We start from the raw sequence: 12,948 nt of genomic DNA on the forward strand, positions 1-12,948 counted from the left end.
ACTAAAAAAGTCTGGACATACCCCATATTGAATACCCTGGGTTGTCTACTTTTAAAAAAATATGTACATGTGGGGTGTTATTTAGAAATTTATGACAGATAATAGTGTTACAATGTCACTATTGATACATTTTAAAAATGTATGTTTTGAAACCGCAATATCCTACTTGTACTTATAGCCCTATAACATGCAAAAAAATAGCAAAAAGCATGTAAACACTGGGTATTTTTGAACTCAGGACAACATTTTGAATCTATTTAGCAGTTTTTTTCATTCGCTTTTGTAGATGAGTAAAAGATTTTTCACATAAAATTAAAAAAGTGTATTTTTTTCAATTTTTCATCATATTTTTTCATTTTTTTTTAAATTAAATTACATGAGATTATATAAATAATGGTATGTAAAGAAAGCCCCTTTTGTCCTGAAAAAAAACAATATATAATTTGTATGGGAACAGTAAATGAGAGAGCGGAAAATTACAGCTAAACACAAACACCACAAAAGTGTCAAAAAGATGCCTGGTCGCAAATGTACAACATCGCAAAAAAAGTCCGGTCCTTAAGGGGTTAATCATACAATTTTGTATAGTGACACTAAACGCAGCAGCATGAAGTTAACAACACGATACATAATATACATTCTTATTAACACAAAATGCATATAGTTACAATTAGTGGATTATATAGATATATAATCACTTACATATGACATAAATGCACAATGCATAAAAAGCTGCATTTTTATCACTTTTGTGACATAATCAAGTATCAACCGAACCACAAAGGACTATTTATGGCAAATTGCTCTACTCCTGGTCCATACTTTTTACTGTTTAAAATATGCTTGCCCCCCAAATACTCCAACATTATTCCAAATCATTACATGTACAACGTGAGCAATATATATTATATGCTATAGAGCCATGTAAGAGTAGAAGTCAAATCCTCAATAATGTCCCACAAAACGTAATCCATCACTGTGCATATACAACACCACCAATTCTGACCATCTGTCCAAGCAATTTCCATAGCATCAAGATCTAAAAAAAGAAGAGCATATATTAAAATTAAGATAAAGATACAGGGGGCGGGGCCGGACCGCCATGCTGGCTGGTCGCACAACTGAACAGCTCCTGCAAATATTATCAGTTTTTCTCCTTAAAAACGAATCTTACGCCTACCAAACGACCGATAACGGCAGCCCTGTGTGAGGGGACACCCTGGTTCCGAGGAGAGGCTTGTAGCACAGCTCTAGTCCCTCGGTGAGAATCTCCCCGTCTCCCGTGATGGGGAGTGCTCGGGCGGTGAGTGGAGTGGACGGCCGCCATCCCGCTATCCTGCCCGCCAGCGGTCGGAACATAGCATGAGGCTAAGGGGGTTCGGCCCTGTTCCCCCCCCTCTGGACCGGCGGGGGTGATCCCGGTCCCCACCCTGGGCCCACCAGTGTGCGGACACACCAACGCGCCAGACGGCGTCAGTGCGGATACAAAACTCGGAGGCCGCACCAAAATGGCGGCGACCGCATGGCGAGTAGCCTGCACCAAAGAGGACACACAACAACAGTCAGCCTAACAGTCAGCCTACATAGACCACGAAGACACCGGCAAATACCAGCTGCGAACCATCCTGGGTCAAACCACCCGGTGCAAGAGCAGCCAGAAATCACGCTGACTTAGGGCGGGCGGCAAGGTACGCGACCGGCGAGGACCTCACCACCCAAGCGAGCCCACATAAGGAGCTACACCCAGCGATGAAGCCCTGCAAGCTGAGCCTCTCACAGCAACTAGCGGAGACCGACACACTCGGACCGACAGCCCACAACCACGAAGTTCAACACGACAACCAGCACAGCTGCAGGGTCCTGGCTTTCACCAGAGGCAAACACAGGACTAAAAACCGCAAGTATGCCGCCTGGGGACCGTCACCAAGCCACTTGCCTGGACTGTGTCTATAACTGCAGCAGCCTGGCTCCCGTCACTCTGCAACCCACATGCTTTACAGGCAGATCCCACAGCGACAAACCACTGGCCTTTGTCTGGCAGCTGGGGGGGGGGTTACCCTGGGGTGGAAAAAAGCATGACGAAAGCTACTCACTTTCAAGCGATGGACTATTGTACTCCACCTGTATTTGTCTGTTTTTAGGGGTTAGCCTACTAAGCAACTTTTCTAAAGTAACCCAAAAGCATTTTCTTGTATGCCCCCCCTGCTGGCGGTACCTAATACTAGCAGAGCGTAGGGTTTTCTAGCTTATAATACTACCACTATGCATACACCTTAATTATGCCTTGCTTTAATGCCATGCTGCGACTATCCTTAACCCCACAGTACAGAGCATTTACTATGGCCTATTCTGTGTACTATACTGCATAACAGGTTTATAAGCGACAACCTCACTAGCATGCTTACCCTAACCTAACATGGTTTCATAGCGACTATTTAATCCTAATAATCGGATAGTAATGATGTTGCCCTAGCTTAACAGCTAAATGATAATCCACTAAATATATTACTAAACCTAGAAGTACCTAGGATTGTCATATGTATGTTTAGACTGTAACAAAGCTTGCTGTTTCATATAAAAAAAAATGTGCTGTATCAAAATGCCACTCATTGAAATGCCATGAATATGCCTGCAGTTGCTGTCGTGGCCCTGCACGCTTGATTGTAACTTATATGCACATGCAAAAATAAAGAATTAAAAAAAAAAAAAAAAAAAAAAGATAAAGATACAGACCATACACAGGCAGAGATATCGCCATGACTAAAACTTTACAAATCCTTCTCTTCATTGAGACCTCTAGGATATAATGTCTGTAATTCAAATATTCAATGTAGTTCCCGTTGCTTTAACAAGGTAATCCTGGAACCTCCCCTCTTAGGGTGTTTGACCACTTGCAAAACCATGTATTGTAATTGGGATATTGCATGCTTCTGTTCCGCAAAATGTCGAGCCACCGGGTATTGCATCTTGTTGGTCCTAATGTTACTTTTATGTTCCCTAATCCTGGTGGTGAAAGCATGTGTGGTCTCACCCACATATGCCAACCCACACGGGCATTTGAGCATATAGACCACAAATTTGGATTGATAATTGCAATATTCACAAATCAAATATTTCCTACCCATCTTGGGTGGGTGAATTAATCCCCTGTAATTACTCCATTACAGTTAATGCAATGTCCACAACGATACATACCAGGTATTCTAGTAAGCCAAGTTTCCTTTGTGTTAGTCTTTTCTTCTATTTCAACATTTGCTCTATACCTACATTAAAAAACCGCTTCAGTCTCATATCCTCTAGAGGAGAATGCCTGTACCAATTCTTCTACTCTTGTGTCGTATTTCATCTCGTCAGACACTATCCTACATACCCTGACAAATTGCCCATATGGCAAGTGTCTGATAAAATGTGCAGGATGAAAGGACTCGGCATGCAAATAAGAGGCCCGATCTGTAGGTTTTTGGTACAAATCAAATGATAGATGAACCTCCCTTTCCTGAATGGCGACATCAAGGAAATATATCTCACGGGGCTCAAATTCCAGGGTAAAAGAGATGGTATCAAGACGACAGTCGAGTTTTTCTTTGAATAACATCAAATCTCCCACACTGTCAGGATTACTGTTTGATCCAGCACGTAGAACTGTATAGCACGGATGACAAATAAGTAACGTATTACCGGTCCTTAGAATGGCCGGATTTAACGTACAAAGAATAGTCAAAAATACTAGCCGAGGTCAGGGTACACAGAAAGGGACACAGCGATGAGGAAAGCCAGGAGTCAGGGTACCAGAATATAGAGAAGTCAATAAAGAAAGCCAAAGTAAAAAACCAGGTAGAAAACTATAAACAGGAACGCGCTCTCGGACAACCACAAGGAAAACCACGACAGGGCACTGAGCAGGATGAGAACTGGGCCTAAATACCCCTCCTCTAGATGTGATAGGCTGTAACCGGCCTTTGACCCCAAATTCAGTTACCAGGTTTCATTTGTATAATTGCTGCTCAGCATTAACCCTTCTGTGGATTAGGTTGCTGCTCGGCACAACTTTTCCTGTGTGGACAGTAAATGTCATTAACCACATTTTCATAAGCAGATGAATACGTGACACACACTCCCTGTCCAAAAGAAAAAAAATGTTGTCTATATACCTGAGTCAAAGTCTAACATGCTGAAAAAAGCTTAGTCCAGATATATAAATACCTCTTTAAAAGTTGCCAGAAATAGGTTGGCATACGTGGGCGATACATTCTACCCCATATTTATACATGCAAACACACAAAGTTACCTAGTAATCCAGGTTGGAAAAAAAAAGAACAACGTCCATCAAGTTCAACTTTTAAAAAACATCTTTGTATGCTATTGAACCACAGACATAGATAAATGCACAAACATATTTGCGGGCACACATAGTTATACTGACATATGTACACACACATATACATGCCCTAGCATATTTAAATAGGAGTAAAGGGACATATTTGTCCTGACTTAGGGTGAGTTTTTGCACCTCTGGTGTTACTATTGCAAATGTATCAGGACTATCAGTTAAAGGGATACTATAGTCACCTAAACAACTTTAGTTTAATGAAGCCGTTTTAGTGTATAGATCAGGGGTAGGCAACCTTTTAGTAGTACTGTGCTGAAACAAGATCTTGAAGTCCCCTGGTGTGCCAGGAATGTGGGCTGTGTGTGGGGGCTGCTTGTGGAAGATATGTCACATAATGTGTTTGGTGGTTTGTGTAAGGGGCTGCTTGAGGTATTGCATGTGAGAAGCTGCTTTTTGGGTTGTGTGTGTCTATTATTGTCAGTGGTTTTGTTTGGTCTGTTTGTGCGTGGGATGTTTGCATTATTTGTGGAGGTGGAGGCTTAGTCTGCAGCTCTGTGTATATCTAGCAGTATGGGTGGCTTAGTTGGGGTCCAGTGGGGCCTGGCCTGGCCAGGTACAGGTTAAGTGCTGCAAAAATTGAGTATTGCCCTTCACCACCTTTTTGCACTAGCAGATATCTAAAGTTTCACTGGTACTCCTGAAAGTTTGACTCTAGCAGCCTTGAGTGCCGTGCAAAGACACCTGGAGTGCCATGCTTGGCACACATGCCGTAGGTTGCTGACCCCTGGTATAGATCATGCTTCTCAAGTTTCACTGCACAATTCACTGCCATGTAGGAGTTAAATCACTTTGTTTCTGTTAATGCAGCCCTTGTCACACCTCCCTTGACTCTGATTGACACAGCCTGCATGGGAAAAAAAACTGGTTTCACTTTCAGTCAGATGTAATTTACCTTAAACAATAGTATCTCTTTCTCTGTAAATTGAACTTTACAGCGCCGAAAACTGGGTACTGGGTACGGCGCCCCCTTTAGCAAGGCGGTGCGCAACAAACACAGGGCAGAATGTCCTAGACCCCTTTAGCAAGGCGGTGCGCAACAAACACAGGGCAGAATGTCCTAGACCCCTGATTCCCAGTAAAGTCTGTGAGACCCCTATTGTTGACCCCAAAATTGTCCCAATTTCTTTCAAAAATGGGATGGAATCCCCGCAAGGCATTGGATTCCGCTTTAAAATCATGCCAGGACAAACACCTGGACATTTTTGGTCCTTTGGCCAAATTGTTTGACCTGTCTGAACTAGCTAGAGCCGAAAACAGGCAGGTTGACCCAGACAAACTCTGTGGCTGGGTGCAGAGGGCGATCTGCATAGCAGGCAGTGTGAACACATCCCTGTCTATTGAGCGGCGTAAAGCCATTCTCTTTAAAATTGAGCCCAAATTGACTAACCTCGCTCTCACTGAGGCGGGCAAAGACACCCAGGGCCAGTTGTTTGGAGAATCCTTTATAAAGGATCTGGGGGGGTTTGTGTGTGCTTTTACAGCCCTCGACAAGGCTCAATCCCTAATGAAGAGGGTATTTCAGGGACGGGTCTCAAGCAGGGCCGGCAGATTCAGGGGCCGTCTGTCCGGCCGGTCTAATTACCATGCCCGTGGATCGGGATGAGGTTTCTACAACCAGAGACCATCCTACCAGGAGACGAGACAACAGTCCCCTTTCTTCCCCTCTCGTTGGAGGCCATGGCGCTCCAGAGGCTTCTGAGGGAACCCCGGTTCCAGATGCCCTTACGGTAAGCTTAGATTTACCTCATGTTTTTTCCAATATCTGTGTATGGGGCAGCCTCTGCCATTTTCTCCAAGCCTGGTTAGACATAACCTCAGATGCCTGGGTTCTGACCACAGTGAGGGGGTTTCACATAGAGTTGGTCGACACCCTGTGTCATATTCCTCCCCCTCACCTTATTGTACTTTCCGGGACAGACTGCGCCCTAATAGACGAGGAGCTATTAGCTCTCCACACGAAGGGGGCGATAGAATTTTCCCCCACAGGGGTTCTCAGCAACATCTTCCTTGTATAAAAGAAAGGCGGGCAGATGCGCCCAGTTATCAACCTCCGGGCCCTGAACACTCTAGTGCACTACCGCCACTTCAATATTGAGGGCATTCATCTCCTGCGGGACTTACTCCTTCGGGGAGACTGGATGGAAAAATTAGACCTCAAGGACGCATACTTGACGGTCCCAGTGACCGTGGCATCCAGGGACTTACTACGCTTCCTCTGGAAAGGTGACACTTGGCGCTTCACATCCCTCCCTTTTGGGCTCTTGTCAGCTCCGTGGTGCTTCACCAAATTGATGCACCCTGCCATGGCTTGGTTGCGCAGTTGAGGAGTAAGACTGAAAGCCTATTTGGACGACATCCTCCTCATGGCACAGGACCGCTCGGTCCTCCTGAAACACCTACAGGGGACGATGGATCTCCTATCTCGCCTGGGTTTCTTCCTCAATTGGGAAAAATCCTGCATGACCCCTTCCCAATGCATGGAGTTCCTCAGGTTCACAGTAGCACTCAGAAGCGGAATCTCTCAGCCTCCCTCCGGCCAAAATACGCTCCATCCGCAAAGAACTAAGCTGCGCCCTAGCGCGCCCCCAGCTGTTGCTGCAACATCTGGCACGGATCATCGGCCTACTGGCCTCCTTAATACAGGTGGTGTTTCCTGTCCCTATCCATTATCGTGCACTCCAGCGTCTGAAGAAACGCACATCTTCGCAACGGGGCATCATATGCAGACATGGTTTCCCTGGATTCCGAAACCCGAGACGAGCTGGCCTGGTGGATCCACAACCTATCCGCTTGGAATGGCAAGGCCATCTTCGGTTCCCAATGGGAATTCACTGTGGATTCAGATGCAAGTCTCCATGGTTGGGGTGCCCACTGCAACAGTGTGACTACCGGGGGACGCTGGTCGGAGGACAAATCCCGTCTTCACATAAATGCCCTGGAGCTCCTGGCCGGCTCCTTTGCGTTCCGGAGCTTCGCGAACGGGACCGCCAGTGCGTGCATCCGACTGCGCATGGACAACATCTCAGCAGTTCGCTATGTCAATCACATGGGTGGCATGCATTCGGCTATTCTGGCACGCTTGGCGAAGGACTTCTGGGCCTATTGTTTGGCCATGAATCTGATCATCCAGGCGGAATACCTTCCCGGTCTCCACAACAACCATGCGGATTGGAGCTCACGCTATCTGTCAGACAGCAGTGATTGGAAATTGGATGTAGAGGTGTTCTCTGCTATCTCGTCTCTCTGGGGACCTTTTGCCATCGACCTCTTCGCTTCCCGGCTCAACGCCCAACTACCTCGGTTCTACAGCTGGCGCCCAGACCCAGCATTGGAGGCAGTGGATGCCTTCCTACAAGACTGGACCGGCTCACCCCTTTACGACTTATCTCCATTTGCCATGATTCCTCGGGTTCTACTCCAAATACGACGCCAGATGGCCGACTTGGTCCTACTGACCCCATTCTGGGGGACCCAATCGTGGTTCCCACAACTCCTGGAACTGGCGATAGATGTACCCAGACTTCTGCCATCCTGCCAGGATCTTCTGCTGGACCCATTGGGCCGACACCCCCTCCTACTGGACGGGTCGTTGCTGCTACTCGCATGGAGGATTTCCGGGGTCCAAGGAGTTTTGAATGCAACTCGACACCTCCTGGCTGATGCATGGGCCCCCAGCACTAGACGATCATATGGGACCACTTGGAGAGCTTGGACTGGCTGGTGCCTGGCTCGGGACTTGGATCCCGTTTCGGCACCTGTGACAGCGATAGTCCAATTCCTCAATTCGTTATTCGAGGCTGGCCGGGCATATCGCACGATTAACCTGTATAGATCAGCCATCTCTTCAGCTCACCAGGGTTTCGATGGCTGTCCTGCAGGCCAACACCCCTTGGTGTGCCGCTTACTTCGGGGTTCACGCCTGTCGCGTCCCCCCAGACCTCGATATTCGGCTACATGGGACGATTTACTTTTGTCACTGTTTACTTCCTGTCCTCCTAATGCGGACTTCACCCTGCGACAACTGTCGGCCAAATTGGTTTCCCTGTTCAGCCTCATTTCGTGCAAACGGGTCTCGGATGTACGGGCCCTGGACTACGATGCTAGATCCTTCACTCCGGATGGAGTGACATTTAACATCTCCAGACGCACTAAGATGGCTATACGTTCGGTCTCATATACGAGTTTTCCAACTACCCCAGTGCTATGTCCTGTGACCTGGTTGAGGGAGTATGAACTTCAGACGAGTACCCATCGTTCGGCCGCGTCCCCTCAGCTCTTTCTCTCGATTCGTCAACCCTTTGCCCCGGTGTCCAGCACTACCTTGGCTCGTTGGGTGAAATGGGTGATGTCACTGGCCGGTGTGGATACATCCATCTTTAGCGCTTACTCCACACGAGGGGCATCAGCCATGTCTATGTTGTCTTCGAGAGCACACCTGTAAGACCTGATGAGGATGGCAGACTGGTTATTAACCCCTTAACCCCTTAAGGACCAAACTTCTGGAATAAAAGGGAATCATGACGTGTCACACATGTCATGTGTCCTTAAGGGGTTAAGGACACATGACATGTGTGACACGTCATGATTCCCTTTTATTCCAGAAGTTTGGTCCTTAAGGGGTTAATCAGCTTTAAACTTGCAATATGAGCCTTCGTGTCTTGACATAAAATTACATGATTTTGCTATTTCATGACGAAAAGTCATGATTTTATGAAAGACACGGAGGCGAGTATTGTCCCACCCTTTTATTTTTTTCTATCATTGCGTTTCCCCCCCCGTTGTGTTATATCTCAGGTTGGTAAGTATTGCACTGAGTTCAACATGGTATTGCCTTTTTATGTGCATCCGTGCTGTTAATGTTATGTTGGCCTGGTGATGGTTGGCCTCTTGTCTGACATTAGGGGCACTATGTGGTTTCAGTATATCAATATATTATGGCCTGGCATGAGCAATTGGTTTTAGTACCGATTTAATGGTTGGGCTCCTGTTTTTTATGTTTTCACAGGTTGATTCTGTGCTGTTGGTGCTGTATAAAGATCCTCACTTCTTCCCAAGACTTCACCACGTTGGCTGGAGATCTATGGATGGTGCTGTGACGGACTCCCAGTTTTTGACGCTTAGTAATTTGTTGATGGTTTAGTCCCAGTTAACAGATGGTTCCTGATAAGTATCCGGCTGGATTTCGGGATGGTTTGGTCTGCTGAGTTCTGGACTGTTCATGTTTTGGTGTCACATCTCCAAATAAAGAGGAAGTGTGTGGGGAGGTGCTGACTATTATACTGGGACTTGGTATGGGAGTGGTCTATGACTATGGTTACCATTATTTCTTACTGTTTGTATTCTTTGCTGCTATTGGTGGACAGTAAAGAAAGGGTTAAGCAATACTCGCCTCTGTGTCTTTCATAAAATCATGACTTTTCGTCATGAAATAGCAAGATCATGTAATTACACAGAACTTGCAATAAAGAAAGGATAAACTTTAGATGACTCTTTACAGGAAGTGTTTAGGAAGGCTGTGCAAGTCACATGCAGGGAGATGTGACTAGGGTTCATAAACAAAGTGATTTAACTCCTAAATGGCAGAGGATTGAGCAGTGAGGCTGCAAGGGCATGTTCTATACACCAAAACTGCTTCATTAAGCTAAAGTTGTTTTGGTGACTATAGTGTCACTTTAAGTAAGGAGATCCCTAACTGCAGGTAGAGACAGTTAATGACAGAAAATATACCAGACCTTAGAGTGACCTAGCTTAACATCAAAACATGAAATACACCACAAGGTGTAATCTAATTAGCAAAACACAAAAACAAGCCAAGGTCAGGATTACAGAAAACAGGTAAGCCAGACAAGTCAAGGTCAGGGCAGGCAGCAATCAAGGATGGTCAAAACATGTCAATAATTTCATACTTAAGGCTACAAAATTAATAAGTGAAACTCACCAGTAACCATGTTGTGGTTAGAAATGCTTAATCATATACGTTTTCAAATCCAAATGGAAAAGGGTTTATAGAAAAGCTAATATCTCTCTACATAAAAAAAAACACAATTTAAAATCACCTATCTTTGCAAACAAATGTGGGGACTCAGTCACAACATATGGCCATATTGTATTAATATTCATAGTACCCCAATATCTGTGAGTCCTACACTAATTTTAACATGCTACTTTTTTCTTAAACTGCTCCCAGATACCCTACTCAATGTATGCTTTCTTGTGGTCACCTCCAAAGGGGGTACTATAAGCATTATGTGCTTATGATGGATACTGTGAACTGATATGTTACTAATTGATTAACGTTATTAATTTCAGGAGCAAATTAATTCCACAAGATTCAGTATGGAAACCAGCACCCCGGTGGATGACTACGAATCATATCCAACCGTATATGACATTATGGAAGAAAGCAAAGTATGCACAATGGTCGATTTTGGAAACCTTAAGAAAAAATTGGTACCAGTGGTATTTTCACTGATATTTGCTTTCGGGCTTTTAGGTAATTTGTTGGTAATTGTGACCTTCAATTACTATAAGAGAGCAAAGTCAATGACAGACGTTTACCTCCTTAATATGGCAATAGCGGATATATTACTTGTTCTCACACTTCCATTCTGGGCTGTGTATTACCATGAAGAACATTGGATTTTCAAGGATTTCATGTGTAAATTGGTCAGAGCTATATATGCAATAAACTTTAATTGCAGTATGCTATTACTAGCATGTGTAGGGATTGACCGCTACGTTGCAATTGTGCAGGTCACAAAGTCTTTCAAATTCAGAACTACTGCTATGGCATACAAAAAACTGATCTGCTTATTTGTGTGGGTCATTTCTGCCTGCTTGTCCATCATTACCTACTACTTCAATGAATGTTATAAAATTAATGGTGATCAGTGGGTTTGTGAACAAAATTATCGTAACATCAAAATGCCATTAAACTTGAAGTTCACAGTTATAATTGTCCAGGTAACAATCGGCTTCTTCATTCCTTTTCTTGTTATGTTATTTTGTTACACATTTATTATTAAAACATTGCTTCAAGCACAGAATTCTCAGAGACACAAAGCAATACGAGTAATTGTCGCTGTAGTGGCTGTATTTCTGATTTGTCAGTCACCATACAATATGCTTCTTCTGAAGAAAGCCACAAATTTGTTAAATCAAGAAACGGACTGTGATGATCATCGGAAAACAAAATATGGCCTCTTTGTTACAGAGGTACTGGCCTTTTGCCATTGTTGCCTAAATCCAGTTATTTATGCTTTTGTTGGAGTGAAATTTAGAAATTACTTTGTGAAAATAATGCAAGACCTATGGTGCACTGGCAAACGATATATCATTGGAAATCGTAGTTCAAGAATGTCATCTGATGCATACACTTCTAGAAGAACAAGTGAAGTATATGCTACTGAGGGTGGTTCATCATTTACCATGTAATTAAAGAAAGTAAAAACACAAACATCTCTCTAGGACAGTGGTTCCCAACCCAGTCCTTAAGTACCCCCTAACAAGTAGAAAGGAAAAAAAGAACACTCTAGACGCAACAGGGTAATCCCTAAATCCTGGATTGGTAGGGGGTACTTGAGGACTTGATCGGGAACCCCGCTCTAGGAAAACAGTTTTGAAAATGAATGGTTATGTGTCAAGATATTCGCATAACGTGTTCCTTGATATAGCAAGTAGGTGAACACATTTTAGATTAGACTTATTTTCTCACAGCTAATTTGTGATATGTTCCAGAGTCAATGGTGGACTTGCTGGGGAACTTGACATATTTGCTCCCATCATCATAACTATCAATTCCCTAATTGTTCTCAGTGAAAGAGATATGGACAAGGAGGCACACACTTAAATTAAATATAGAAATACTGCTTCTGTTTTTACATTACCACGAATTTCAATGTATTATTCAAACTGTTAATAATCCTCACAGCAGCACACTTTTAGCACTTTTAGGTCAACCTTGTGTAATTTGTGAGGTGCAAACAACAGAATTTAGTCGGAATGATCATTATTTCAACTTCTCACAACTTCAGCTGTAGCATTGTTAGTATATGCTTCCCAAAATATCATATCCCTGCACCAGCTGTATGTAATACAGAAGATACTGGCAGAGGCCAAGTGTGCTAAAATACTAGGGAAAATAATGGCTGCAGTGGGACCAGTAATCCTGGACACACTGACACTTGATAAACGGTTCACAACTGCATCACTTGCAGGCTCTGCAGCAATAATTTTGAGTGTGTTATGTGTTAACAGCAGCATGTTGTTACATCTCAAAATGTTATAAATATATATATATGTTTTGTTTATGTTTAAATGAATGAGGTAGGCACTATAACCACGTGAATGGATTATGGCGTCTAGAGTCTGTATGTGCCGAATTCTGTATCATTACTAAGTCGTTTAACTCCTTGTTTAGTAGAGATTCTCAGTCCCCAGCAGCCTACAGTAACATTATGGTTGGGTCAGAACTATGCTTTCCACGTCATACCAATCACTACCCACTACTCCAGGCATGGTGTGAAGTAGAGCAAAGCTTGGCCTCTGCCCTTTTATCA

The 12,948-nt window shown here is 44.1% G+C and overlaps 1 protein-coding gene across 1 annotated transcript; it reads left to right on the top strand.

Moving 5' to 3' along the window:
• Nucleotides 1-10,702: 10,702 nt before the first annotated feature.
• On the top strand, nucleotides 10,703-11,884 carry CCR6 (C-C motif chemokine receptor 6). Its single transcript, XM_063441239.1, has one exon. It carries the CDS (start codon nucleotides 10,727-10,729, stop codon nucleotides 11,822-11,824), a length of 1,098 nt encoding a protein of 365 aa, XP_063297309.1. The 5' UTR covers nucleotides 10,703-10,726; the 3' UTR covers nucleotides 11,825-11,884.
• Nucleotides 11,885-12,948: the final 1,064 nt, after the last annotated feature.

The sequence above is a fragment of the Pelobates fuscus genome, chromosome 2, assembly GCF_036172605.1.
Source record: "Pelobates fuscus isolate aPelFus1 chromosome 2, aPelFus1.pri, whole genome shotgun sequence".
In the NCBI taxonomy this organism is placed as follows: domain Eukaryota; kingdom Metazoa; phylum Chordata; class Amphibia; order Anura; family Pelobatidae; genus Pelobates; species Pelobates fuscus.